Raw genomic sequence first — 14,118 nt, 5'->3', positions numbered from 1 at the left:
GCAATCCCACTACTGGGCATATACCCTGAGAAAACCATAATTCAGAAAGACACATGCACCCCAGTGTTCACTGCAGCACTATTTACAATAGCCAGGTCATGGAAGCAACCTAAATGTCCATCGACAGATGAATGAATAAAGAAGATGTGGTACATATATACAACGGAATATTACTCAGCCATAAAAAGGAAGGAAATTGGGTCATTTGTAGAGACGTGGATGGATCTAGAGACTACCATACAGAGTGAAGTAAGTCAGAAAGAGAAAAATAAATATCGTATATTAACACATTTATGTGGAACCTAGAAAAATGGTACAGATGAACCAATTCACAGGGCAGAAATAGAGACACATGTAGAGGACAAACGTATGAACACCAAGGGGGAAAATTGGCGGGGGTGGTGGTGGTGGTGTGATGAATTGGGAGATTGAGATTGACATGTATACACTAATATGTATAAAATAGATAACTAATAAGAACCTGCTGTATAAAAAAATAAATAAAATTCAAAAAGAAAAATACATGGAGTGTTTTCTGATAAATTAGAGCATGTAACGGGCTATTTTTTCCAGATTGATTTGGTCAATGTTTGCTAAAGACTAGTTCTTTAGGCTAAGTATCAGTATCTCATTGTGTGTTTAGCTTTTGAACTTACACTTTACAGAGGAAAAAGTACTACAAAATTGTAGTCAGTATAGTACTATTATTCACAGACTGGGACTGTTGGCAATGTCATCTCAGAGGAACACAGAAATTAAGTTTGTTTTGTATGTAAGAAAATAAAGGAAAATAAAATAATTAGAGTGGGGAAGGGTGGAGCAAGTGATAAATTAGATAAATAAGGTGAAGAGAAGCATACAGCAGGCTGCGGGTGTCCAGTCCCCATGGGTAAACGTTTGGTATCTAAGCGATGTGCATGCTCTCTCCCATCACCATTTGGGGCTCCTCATAAGATCCAATGTGACACTGTCTGCTCCAAAGCTCATTCCCCCCAAAGCTTCTTTCTCTCTTGCGCTGCGTTCAGGACGTGAACCAAAGACACAGTAGATCAACTCGTGTCGCACCTTAGTGTGTGCCTGTCCAGAAGGGGCTGGAGTCTCAGAATTCTGCCTCTCCTGTAGCCTCATGGGTTTTAGAGAGGGAACGGATGTGCATAATAATAATGGTAGGTGATATCTCTTCAGCCTTTGCCTCAGAAGCAGAACTGGATTCCAGGATTCCAGTGCAAGTCTTTTAACTGGGAGGGGGGAATCTCAGGAAGAGCCCTCCGGAGAAGAGCAGGAAACTGAGTTGGGGAAGAACGGGCAGCTCGTCAAGGTGTGTTATCCAGCAAGATGCTGGATGGGCACCTAGAGCTTATCCCTGCTTGGACAACTGCGGGAGACAGGGTGGCGTTTCCGTGAGCACATCCGAGGCACAAGGGAACCGAGGTATTTACTTATTCCCCAACCCCTCTCTGTCTGAGGGCTACTTCTGGGGGCTGGTGACTTCCTGGCACATCTGTGCTGCCCTGCATTCTGGTAGAATGGGCTCTGGGGACCAGAAAAAGCCCAGAGTCACGGGGGCTGGATGATGGGGGTCAGGCAGGCACACACCCGCTGTAAATACTAAGTGGGTACAGGTGGGGCATAATCCAGGCAGCGCCAGATGCTCCGCCAGGAGCTTTGCACGCCTGTCTTCATGATTCCTGAAAGCAGCCAGATGAGATGGGCGTGCATTTACCTCCAGGGACCGACGGGGAAAAGGAGGCGTGGCAAGGTAAAGCAGCTTGTCATGGCTACGCGGCTCATCGGTAGAAAAGCCAGGACTGAGCCTCAGGTGGGCGTCACTCAAAGTGCGTGCTCTTAACCTCCAGGCTTTATATCCAGCTCCGGGTCCTGGAGAATCAACCACCAGCCAAGCTGTGTGCAGCCCATGGTGCCTAATGGTCAGCCCTGGGTCGTCTGAACTGGGTCTCATGCGAGGAGAGGAGTGAGTAACTTAAGATCTATCGGAACATAATTTACCCTCTTTGTACTAAGCCTCTCTGGACAACAGTTTTAGCTTTGAGTTGACACTGACAAATTAAGGACATGCTCAGCACTTTTCCAAGAGTAAACAGGAAATTCCACAAGCTCCTCTAATCATTTTTCTCTTCCAGGGTGAAATCCCTTAACTAAACACATCTACCTCACCAGTGAGCTTGTGCCAGGGCCTTGCTGACCAGATCCTGTGGGTCCACTTAAATGTTAAAACCCCTGAGGCAGCCCCTCTCCCAGAGCCCTGGGCCCTGGGTGGAAATGCCAGTTGCACAGAGGTCTCTGGGACACCCCCTATCCTGGTGGCCTGCAAGACGGGGCTGTCTCCCAGTGGGTCTGTCTCTGGTCCTTTGTGATGGGTTAAGCACAGGTGAGCTGCCCTTAGAGGGATGTGGGGTGGGGAGAAGGTGAAGACTAAAGAACCTAACATTTCCTGAGTATCTACTATGTACTCCCACTTTACAGATGTGGAAATTGAGGCCAGGAGAAGTTCTGTAACTTGTTCCAAAGCCCCCAGCATGTTGGTGATATACTTTCTCACTCCTAATCTCGGTGTCCTACTCTCTCATCAAACATCCCGTCCTGGTGGCCTGGCAGTGCCTTCTCTGCATCCCGTTTGTTGGAGCTACTAAATCCATCAGAGGCTGGGGTAAAGGAGCAGCGCCTCTTTCCTGGTGACCTTTTATTCCCGGCCACCTCTGCTTCGTGATTTTGAGTTGACAACATAAGCAAAGGGAGGGATGATGCTGAATTAGAATTCATCTCTAGGCTTTCTAGGGGAGCCCCTTCCACTTGTGGCTATTTAAACCTATATTAATTATAATAAAATTTAAAATCAGACTAACCTCTCAGTCAGACTAACCACACTTCAAATGCTCAGTAGCCACAGGTGGCCAGCAGCCCCCGTATTGGAAGGAGCAGAGAGAGAACACCTCCATCAGCACAAAAAGTGCTACTAGATAGCGCTGGTCTATGCAAGTAAAGTTGAGTCTCAGGCCCAAAAAAGCAAAAGCTGGCCTTGGAGAGCTAAAAATAACCCCTGGGGCTGAGGTGGCGCTTTGACATGCAGAGCTGCCTCTCCAAGTCGGCACGGGGTGGGGGGTGGGGGTGGGGGGGGCAGGAAGGGCCCCCTCCACCTCCTGCTGGTACCCCGGCCCCTCCATCCCCTGAGAACTGGCTAGGGCATCAATTAGTTTATTCTTTGGCTCTTAACAAAAGCAATCTAGGCCCCAGGGAAGGGAGTGGATCCAGGGAAACTATTTTCCAGATATTATAATTAAACAGATAACTGGAAGCAGCCCAGCCCACAAGGAAATGATATCCACGGAGTGAGGCCCCTTCCAGAGAGCCCCCTCCCGCAGGACTGAAAGGGGACTGGAGCTCGGAGGAGTCAGGGAGAGGAAGGGAGTCCTTCCCACCCGAGATGGGGCTCTCCCCCGGGTTCCCAGGGAGCACATCCACAGTAGCCTTCACCTCGCTCGGGGTGGGGGGTTAGGTTGGAGTTAGGGTGCAGGTTGCAAAGCCAAGAGTCCCCCTTCAGGATCCGCCCACCCTCCTGTGCTTCAGTCTCCCTGACTGATGAAGACCTGACCAAGTGTCAGGTCGGCGGGTGACCCATGGTCTGGCAGAAAAAACACGAGGCTTCTGGGGGTTGTGAATTAAGGGACAGTGAACAGTGCGGGTGGGGCAGGGAGTGAGCAAGCAGAGTAGAGGCAGAGGACACCAGGGGGAGCCGGGGGCAGCTCGGGGGCAGAGATGGCCTAGAGGGGGCAGGACAGAGAGAGCCAGGGCGCGCAGGCACTCTGCTTGGGCTAGGCGGGCAATGCCGCGACATCAAGGAAATACATTCTGGACCTAGAGAAACCACAATTGCAGAGGGAGGACGATATCTGAACAGCCTCACCCTCGAATTCCAATCACATTTCACCACCTCTGTCCCAGGGGCCTTCCTCCAGTGCCAGTTGTTTTCCTCTGCAGCTCTGGGGAGACAGGAGGTCTTCATGGAATCACGAGACAGAAATGAGCAAGTTCTTGAGTTCAAAAAGCTGATCTGGGAATAAGGGAGAATCTGGATGCAGGCTCACAGAGTGAGTTTCCCCAATTCCTAGACCAGACTAAAAACTTCCGGGGCAGAGAAGGAGGAGAGAAATGTGGACAGGAGCTGGGGGCTTGGGGAGACCACCAACCTTGGGGATCCAGCCCTGGACACCATTCTATGGGGATGCTGCAGGGACTGACATGAATGGTCCCCGTTGCTGCTCCTGGAGCACCTCCCTGGGCGGGAGCCCTCGCACAATGGCCCAGCACACGGCTCCTGCCTGTGCTTCTCTAACACCCACGCTGTTGGGAGCCCACCTCCTCTCCTCATGTGGGAGCCACTAATGGGCACTGGACACTGGGATGCAGTGAGGATGGACATATGGACAAGGGAGTCCCCCCACTGGACAGAGCTGGCTGAAGGAAGACGGTCAGGGACCTCCTGGTGGCCTGAGCACCCCTTTGGCCACCCTGGGAAGCCTGATGTGACCCTAAAAGCTCCCGGAGGAAGAAGTTTCTTCCGTGGGCACAGAGTGTCTAGGTTTTAGAATATAAGGATGGATGTCAGAAACATTCTCGTTGATGTTTCTTTCCTGGGCTGGTCCATGGGTGGGTCTGAGTCACTGGACCAGCTAGCAGCCCATCTTCCAGACTCACTTAGCAGAATTTGCGTTTGTAAGGCCTCCACGTTCATTTCCAGGAGTGCGATACCTTACCACCTCACACCCAAGCATGTAGAAATCTCTGCCCGCCGAAAGAGAGGAATCACACTAAAAATGCAAAAGGAAGGCTCAAAACTTAGGCAGAATCCCTTCGAAAGCTAACAAGGTACACAGGGGGCATTTACTTCTGCTGTGGAGGCTGATTTATTCAAGACAGACCAGTCTTGAGAAAGAATCTCAAACATTGATGACTTAAAGCTTCTTCACTGGAAGAGAAAATGTGGAGCCCGGCTCACAATCGCAGAGCTTCAGCTGTCTACACGCAGGACGCGCAGCAAAACGTCACAAGGTATTTATAAATCAACAAAGCATGATTCCACAAAGTTATTTCCAGGCTTGCTTGTCCATTTGGGGCAGGGCCCATGAGTTTCTAGGGTGCACATCTCCTCACAGACCAGGAACACTGCTTTCCGCATCTCAACGTTAGAACAGGCTGACTGTAAAGCAAGTTCTCAGACAAGTGTGTTTCCTCGGGGATAGTCACTGTTGATAAAGTTACACAGACGACGGATTTGCACTCTAGGAAGGAACCCATATGGAAAGAAAGTCGGAAGGACTCTTTTTCTAGTGCAGTCTCAGGCCTGAGCATTTCTGACAGCCACAAAACCAGAAAAAGCCAAGGGAAAGTTGAAGTCACAGTGTGGGGAAGTTTTAACCAGAAATGGCTACGTGATTTCCACAAAGCTCACACAAAAGAGGGACGTATTTGTGTGAAAGAAAAGAAAAAGAGAGGTAAGCTTTTTTGACAAGTAAGATTGAAGGATGGTTTCGGGGAGTCCTCGGAACCACCTGTGACCAGAGGCCAGCACCCGGCTGAGCACAGCAGCTACGCGAAAAGCCTCCCGTGAAAAGCAAACGCACCGGGTCTGTGTGGAAAGGGGTATGTGAGTTTAGGTGCAAATGTAAAGTTTAATCAGGTTTTGGGTTATACTCTGAAAGGCTCAGGCACTCCGGTGGAGACCCCAAATCACTGCCAGTCGGTTCCTGGGGCCCTCTCCCTGGGGCGGCCTGGGGTGACAGGACACAGCTCTGGGACCCTCCCACAGAGGGCTTCCCTCCCCTCACTGGAGGAGGCCAGATGAGTCCCCACATCCCATTTATGATGTCCTGAGAGGTGTTCCTCAGGAACCTGGATTCTGGGACCCCTACCCAAATGGCCCTGAGCCTTCCTCACTGGACTTCCTGGACCTCTGTCACCTGGCTGGGGAGCAGACTGCTCTGGGTCACCTCTGGCCATGCCTGATCCAATTCCCCAGGCGAGGAGGGATGGCGACTGGGGGCTGCTTCCCCGCACTTCCAAGCCAGCAGTCGAGTTACCTCTTGGTACCTCCCACCCTCCCACCTTAGTTTCCGCTCACTCCAGAACCCCTGGACTCGAGGGCCTACATCTTCGATCACGGGTTTCTGGTTCCTGTCTGGAATCCCTTCCCCCTTCTCCTTTAGAAAATGCCTGCCCACTTTTCAAACCCACTCAGCTGCCCTTCAGCACTGCATTCCCACGGCACTGGGGGGAGCACGGCCACGCTCACACACCGTGGGAGCGGTCCAGAGGTGGGCCTGCCTACAGGACAGCGGGTTCCTGCAGGGTGAGCTGTGTCCGGGCTTTTAGAAGGGTCCAGCCCGGTGCCACCATGTTGCAGGGGCTTGGAGGTGCTTTCCAGCAGGCTGAGTGCAGGAACCTGTGTGTAGCTCCCGTAGCTCTGACTCATGCATTTATCTGTTCACTGGCCACCGAAACGGCTCAGGTTAGCCCTGGCAGCCTTTCTTACAACCAACAACGTTCATCTGACAATTTCTGAGTGCCTTAGATGTGTTGGGTGTCATAGTGGGTGGAGGGGTAAAAAGAACGGTTTGTCTCAGTGCTGAACAATCAGGGACTGAGCAGCTTTTGTTCTGCGACTCGTCAGACGCTGCGTAAGGGTTTCTCGGGATGCTCAGGTCCCCCCAGGGGGCTTATACTCTCAAGGGTAGGATAACCGAGACTTGCTCCTTGACCCTGGGGAGGCCACCAGCAGGCCCACCCTGACAGGTGGAGAAGAGGGGCCCTTCTTGACCCGAGCCTGGCCCCGTCCTGCACCTGCCTGCACGGGGACCCCCCTAGGCAGGAGGTCAGGCTTCTCCACCGGGGTCTCCTCTCTCGGTGAGGTGGGTCCGGGAGGAGGCCTGCGCAGGCCTTGGCCACAGGTACAGGCTGCCTGGGTGGAGAATTCTGAAATTCCGGGTGCCTGGAGCGTGGTCTTGAAGGGGTGGACGCTGACCTTGGCCCCTGGACTCCCTGCCCTGTGGTTTCTATGATGCAGGGCCCAGGGCCGAGGATGGGGGTCAGAGCCAGTGATGACAAAGTGTGAAGCTGCAGGCTTATGTCCACCCCTTTAGGCACGTGGGGAAAAAAAGCACCTTTAAGCAAAGGGGAGAATTACCCTTCATGCCTGCCTGGGATGCACTGCCAGAGGGCAGAGGCCTTACGGGGACCCTCGGCTCACGGAGGACGAGGCGCACGCACCCTCCTCAGGACCCCGGTGGGAGGCGGAGCCCCGCCATCGGCAGATAACCGCACTGCCTTGGGAGACGGAAGCTCGTGCTGTTCGGGCCCGGGCCGAGAGGGGAAGCCTCATCTCTCAGATGCCGAGGCGTCAGGGCGCTAAGGCTGCCAGGGCGTTCTCAGCCCGGTGACCGGGAAGGCTCCCTGGTGCCAGGGGTGGCAGCTGCCCTCCACAGTAACTGCTCTGTGCCTGTAACTGCGCTGAAGGGCCGGAGGCTGCAGAGTCTGCTCTATCGTTCGGTATCGTTAGAGAATGTCTTTGCTGACAGGAGATCCCTCGTGCCTTTTTTTCAGGCAGAGTATTGGCCGGTTGGGGTGAGTGGGGAAAGTTCACCAGGAAGGGGGTCACGCTGAGGGCAGCTTATGCGTCCAGAGGGTAAATATCTTACCGGAAGCCACGTACAAAGCAGGGAGCACAGAACTGGGCCCCAGCCCACGTCTGGTCTGACTCCAGAGCCCAGGGTGTGCCCACTGACCTACTCAGGTCAGGTGTGGTTGGAAAAGTAAGGTCTCTGTCCCCTCCCCTGAGTCATGGTGTATGTGTGACTGCAATAGAGGCCGCTGGAAATGACGTGTGCGACTTCTAAGGCCGGGCCATTCAGGGCTACTCCCTTGTCACCGTGACCCTCCCTCTGCAAACCCTCAGCTGCCACGTGGAGCCACGCTGCAGGGGCCACACCAAGGTGCTCTGGTCAGCGGTCGCAGCCGACCTAGTCCTCTGGGCACCGCAGACACGGACAGCAAACAAGGGAGTGGACGAGCCTTCTCCAAGGGCTCCTCCAGCAGCAAGGGCTCCAGCCCCAGCCATCGGCGTCACCACCAGCCATCCGAATCGTCCCACCCCGGGCCCCGGATCCGGGGGTACAGCATCCCCTCTGTGCCCTTTCTGAACTACTGACCCCTGGAACCCATGAGAAACAGAAAGTGGTTCTTGGGTGTGTCACTAAATTTGGAGACTGTTTCCCAGCAATAAGTAACCAGAACGGAATTAAGAGCATTCCGGGGGAGAGTGAATGCCGCCGAGATGGGAAAGCACGGTGACGGACCTAGTGGAGCCTCTGCCCTGGGTCTTTCTGGTTCTGCAGCCACTCCTTCGAGACAGCTTCACCCCTGCACCCTCCCCAAACTCTCCGAATGGGGACAAGGAAAATCAAAGGCCTTCAAGCCACTGGGCCTGTGGATGAAGTGCTAGGGCAGTGGTGGACCACCTACTACGTGCCATTACATTTAATCCACGAATTTAACAAATACTTTGGCCCCATCATGTGCCAGGAACAGGTCTGGGAAGGAAGCCACGCACAAAACTACGTCCCTGTTCTCATGGGGCTGATGTGTGAGTGAGGGTGACGGGCAGTAAGCAAATAACTCTACAATATTATGTCACAGAGTGCTCGGTGCTGTGGAGAAACGTAAAGCCGGGTAAGGGGAAAGACAGGCAGTTGACAAAGGCTGGTTGGAAAAGGAAGGCCTCCCCGAGAAGGTGGCATTTCGGCAGAGAGAGCCCATGCTCTGCGCAACCTCAGAACCCACGCCCTGGGCATGGGTATCAAGGAAAGAAAAATCCAGGTATCTTCCAGTGTACACACCTGTGGCCTCTTAGAAACAGTACGTTTGGATACACACTTCCATATATAAAACAGATAAACAACAAGGACTACCTGTAAAGCACAGGGAATTATACTCAATATCTCGTAATAACTTATAATGGAAAAGAATCTGAAAAAGAATAGGTCCACGTATATATATACACACACATATATATTACGTAACTGAATCACCGTGCTGCACACCTGAAACACTGTAAATCAACTATACTTCAATAAAAACATTTTTTAAAAAGTACATTTGGAGATCGCCCTCCATGGGGCTCACAGGCCCCCTACCAGGTATGTAAACAGGAGGGGAGACTCCTCTGAGAGCACCTCTCTGCACCCCGCCCCCCAGACCCCCGCCAGGCCTTCCCTCCGGCCCTGAAGACAGGGCCACCGGAGGGGTACTTACACAGAGCACGTGGAGGACGACCGCCCCCTGTCTTCTGTCCTCGTTGGTGAAGATGTCATTGGGGAACTCGTGCAGGGCTACAGAAGGGAGAGAGAAAAACAGCTCAGTACAGGTGGCAACACATTCAGGGCGGAAGGTCTGGGACCGCGCCGCCACCCTCGTTCCGATACGGGGTCCACGAACCTGGATGAGGAAAGATTACATCTTTATGTTCACAAATCTCTAACTGGAATTTGGTGTTTCCTCCAGATAAGAATGGAGGCAACAAACTGCAGCTGTGCTAGAAGCACCCGGGCTCTGCCCCCAGGAGACACGTCCATGACCCTCTGTCCTGCCATCCTCATGGATCACTCATCACTTTAGAGTGAGGGTGGCTTGCAAACCGCCACCTGTGACCAAGGGCTCGTGAGAAAACACGGGAACCACGATCATGCAGGTCTATATTCTAACCCAGTGACAACTTCATTTCAGTGGACCAGTCTCCCTCCGTCACCTCACACATCTTGCAAACACTGAAACGTCTTCCCGAGCAGAGGTCTGCAGGCTTCAGGGATTACCCAGGGGTCCGTGGCACACACAGGATTAAGTCCCTGCTCTAAACGGTCCCTCTGTCCCTCCTTTCCTTGTCCCACTCCTGCCCTGGCCTGGGGCCTGGGCCTCTTATGACTCCCTCCCGGCTCTCACTTCTATAACACATTGCCCTCCCCTCCCCAGGGAGTCCAGTACAGGGCAGAAACCACGAGAAAAATCATCCTTTCTGCCCACTTTCCAAACCCAGGACGCTGATCATGGCCGCGGTGGGGCAAAGCTAAGGAGAGGGAACCCTGCAGGGCAGGCCTGTCTCTCACCCTCGGGCACCCAGAGCCCAGATTTCCTGTCACCGTCCGGCCCACCGGGTGCCTGGACCTGGCCAACCCTGAGCCCCACTCCGTGGTTCTGAAGATGACAAGCCCCGCCCACAGGTCCTTCCTGATGTGCCCTTCGTCTGTATGAACTCTCAGCACCCGTGGGATGGGCTGGCTGCTGACAGGCCGGGATGGGCAGAGACGGAGGCTCTGAGGGCAGGATGGCCACACAGACTTGTGCAGAGTTGACAACGGTGCACGCAGTGAGCTCAGCTCCTGGCAGGCGTGGGCCCTGCACTTGGCACCCACTACGCCTCTGACCCGGGACGGAAAGCTGCTGCTCCCGTGCTGTAGACGAGGAACCCGAGGCGCAGCCGGACTGGACACCATGCTAGAGGGTCCACGACGAGGACCACGCACCCAGCAGACGGGCCGGGGCCGCCCTCGTGCTGTGATCCCGGCTCCCGGCATCTACTAACCATCTTACTCCACCCGGTGACCTCTTCCTTCTGGGGGCCCCTCCGAGCAGGGGACCTGATCTGATCTAAATTCTACCTCCACACACCAGAGGGAAGCAGGTGGGCTGTTTGTTCCTTTGCATTTCTCTGTGCAGCTGCCACGGGGCTTTTCAGCGCCGGGCAGCTCCCGGGTAAATGTGACCATCCCATTGCCCACCTACCCCCAGAAGTGGAGACTGGTTGGTTGGCCTGGTTAGTGTATCGATCAGGACAGCCGTCATCCTGGGGAAACTGAAACCAGGGTCTGCCCTGTGATGGGCGCCACGCAGAACATCACGCGTGGGGACCGCCTACCGTCAGCGAGGAGGAAGTGGGAAAAGTGAGGGGGCTTCGAGGTACCTCTGGTGCTGATCTATGGAAGCAGCTACTTTCATCCCTCCTACCCCACCCTGGCTGAGGGCAGCAGGTGAAGGGAGTGAAGGTCACGGTGCAGGCAGCCTTACCGGTCCGCATCTGCAAGGCGCCCACACTGTGCCAGCTCCATCATCCCTGCCTCTCTACCAGGACCTGCAGGAATGGTTTGATCAAGGGTACTATGTCAGTATGTGACACATTTATGTCTCGAATCCACGCATTTTGGTTTTTAAATCCTCTTGGCACTCAGCAGTGAGTGGAATGACCATGACCAGGCGGAGCCTCGGGCTTTGAGTTCTGGTCGGGGAGGGTCTCGGCAGAGGTCTGGATGCCCAGCCAACCCTGGGACCTGGCTGGGGCTCTTGGATAGGACCAGGCTGAGGGCTGTGCCCTTGGAAGGGGAAGGACCCACAGAGCCCAGTGCTGACGCCGGAGGGGCTGAATGCTGTCCAAAGTCCTGGCCAAGCACATGTTGGGTGGGGGTGAGAGGGGGATGGGAGGGGGGAGTGGGCGTGGGGACCACAGCACTCTCCTTCAGGCTTCTCTTTCCTGACGGCTCAGGGACCCTCCTCTCTCTCTGGGGAGTGGGAGGCTTGGCAGTGTCCCCGTCTTGATCTGCTCTTCCTGGCCTGGTGCCTGGTTCATCACCAGCTGGAAACTCCTAGTCCCCGGTCAAGGGTGTCTCCTCCTGTTGGAACCCATGACTGGCCACGAGAAAATCGGTGAAATTCTCCGTGAGACGATCCCAGTGTAGCAGTGGGGGGGCTGGGGGCTGTGAGCAGAGCAGGGACCTCCTCACTGAGCTGAAGGTGGCTGGGCAGTGGCTGAGACAAAGCGTGGGTGTGTCAGGGGGTCAGCGGGGGGGGGAATGCAAGGCAGCGGAGAGTTAATTAAATGCTTTCCAATTGGTTTGCTTCTGAACAGCAACAGAAGTCTTCTTTGGTGGATCCCAGGCGTGTGGGAAGAGCGGCCAGGAGAAGTGTGCCCGGGAAGCCTCACCTGACACGGTTCCCACTCCGACCGCCCCTTCACGGCAGCCCCTCTGAAAACATGCACTGGGCTGCCGAGGAAATTACTACAATGATTTCAAAGAGCTAATGCACACCTTGCAGAGAATAGTGCAGGTGTTTCCCGCTCCCTCTTAGAGATACATCATCTTTTGGAAAAACGTCACGAAAAGAGATTTCTTTTAACAACTGAGCTGGGGCTGTCTCCTCTTGCCCTCCAAGAGATGAGCTTCCTTCATAGGCGGGTCGCTCCAGAGCAGGCCCCCAGACAACAGTTTGAAGGCCAGCAGGCGACCCCAGGAGGGGAGTGGAGAGGTAAGATAAGAAAGGGAAGGAGCTGACACCTAGGCTCAGACTTGCCAGGGCCCCTCTGGGAGCCACTGCAGAACATGCCCCGGGGCTATACATGGACCCCCATCCGTCACGTTTAAGGCTGTCTTCAACACTTTAGGGCAGACCCTTAACGCTTCTGCACACCTCTGCACTGGCCAAGTCAGGTGTGTTCCTGGGAACAGAGAAGGCCCTAGACAGAGTCACAGGCACATCAAGAAACCATCCTCGCACGTGGCGTGGTGATGCCTGCATGGTCTGCGTGGTGTCTGCAGGGGACGCCCATGATCTCCATGATCCTCCAAGCGCCCTTGTGAGGAAATGCAAGGGAATAGGGACAGGGTGTCTCTATGAATAGGAGGAAGAGCCCCTAACTTGCTCATGCTGACAGAGCGGCGGGGCGTGGGGTGGAGGTGGCAGAAGGAAGACCCTGGGCCCAGGCCTAAAAGTGTGGGTAAACTGCCGTTGTGCTGTGCCTTCCGAGTCCAGCGTGGCAGTGCCTGAGTGTTCAGAGCGCACCGCGGTGAGCTGCATTGTAACCTGTTCTTATGTTAAGCATCGAATCCACCACGTTAGAATCTTCTCTGGCTCATCTGCAAAGGGCAGTAGCAGACGACCCTGGCCACAGAGGAGGTGTCTCGGGAGCAGCCCTGTCACCAGAGACCCACGGGGGCAGCAGCTTTGTTGGGGGGACGCCCCCAGTGCTCATGACTTATCTCATCAGCCCCTCCTATGCACCCCACACAGCGTCTACCAGTACACACGCGGTTATTTCACGCAGCGTTGCTTCGTCCAGGTTCTAAAGCAGTTTGGTATGATGGTGTTTAATCTCCCTAAGAAGGGGTCAGCCTGGGCCCCGGAAAGCGCCCTCAGTTGGGCATCTGGAGCTGTGAGGTTCACACCCAGGCCTCCCACTGTGTGGCCTTTGTCGACGTGTCACTTCACCTCCGCGGGCCTCAATCAACCTGTTGGCCCATCTGAAAAATGGCTGTGGTTCCTCGTCTCCACTGCCTCTGGTCCACGCACACAGTACGGTCAGTGCATACAGCAGGTGCCTAATAAGTGTCAGCAGGATGAAGGGCTCTGAAGGGAGGGGACTGGGACACTGACCGGGGATGGAGTGAGTCAGCCTTCCCCGGCTGGCCCTACGGTTCAAGAAAACAGCTGCCGGGGCTTCCCTGGTGGCGCAGTGGTTGGGAGTCCGCCTGCCGATGCAGGGGACGCGGGTTCGTGCCCCGGTCCGGGAAGATCCCACGTGCCGCGGAGCGGCTGGGCCCGTGAGCCATGGCCGCTGAGCCTGCGCGTCCGGAGCACGCCCCAGAAACGGCGCTTTCAGAAGAGCTGCAGTTGCCCAAGAAGAGTGAACGGAGACAGGGTGGCCTGCTGGACTGGAAGACTCTGCCCAGCACTTCTTGGCCTCCGTTTCCTCATCCGTAAAACCAGGCAGGGCCTGCAGTGCGTCCCGCAGAGCTGATGGCGGTACTGATGCCATCCCAGCCGCCCTCCACTCGCCGGTGCTTCTTGCATCCAAATCCAAAAGAACCAAGGGCGTTTCTTAAGGCCTGAGCTAGGATGCTCACCACTGCTGGGAACTTACCGTCATCCTGGGACTGCTGGTTAGATTCCACGTAAGAACCCACCATGCAGAATCAGGGCTGGGTTCAGATCCCACCTACACCACTCACACGTTATCTTTTCTCCTCTCTGAGTCCACCTCCTTCGTCTGTGAGATGAGGTGTGGAT

At 54.8% G+C, this 14,118-nt stretch overlaps 1 protein-coding gene across 1 annotated transcript in view; it reads right to left on the bottom strand.

Moving 5' to 3' along the window:
* SLC24A3 (solute carrier family 24 member 3) overlaps positions 1-14,118 on the bottom strand; it is a gene marked incomplete at both ends in the record, with an annotated part of 460,181 nt that overhangs the window by 181,504 nt on the left and 264,559 nt on the right. Inside the window, one exon of the mRNA XM_082669843.1 lies at positions 9,322-9,398. Within this exon, the coding sequence (XP_082525969.1) occupies positions 9,322-9,398 (77 nt within the window). The remainder of the gene's footprint in view (positions 1-9,321; positions 9,399-14,118) is intronic.

Source organism: Grampus griseus, assembly GCF_964374135.1.
Source record: "Grampus griseus genome assembly, chromosome: 14".
Taxonomy (NCBI): Eukaryota; Metazoa; Chordata; class Mammalia; order Artiodactyla; family Delphinidae; genus Grampus; species Grampus griseus.
The sequence above is the reverse complement of the archived record's forward strand: the minus strand, read 5'-3'. Positions and strand labels throughout refer to the sequence as shown.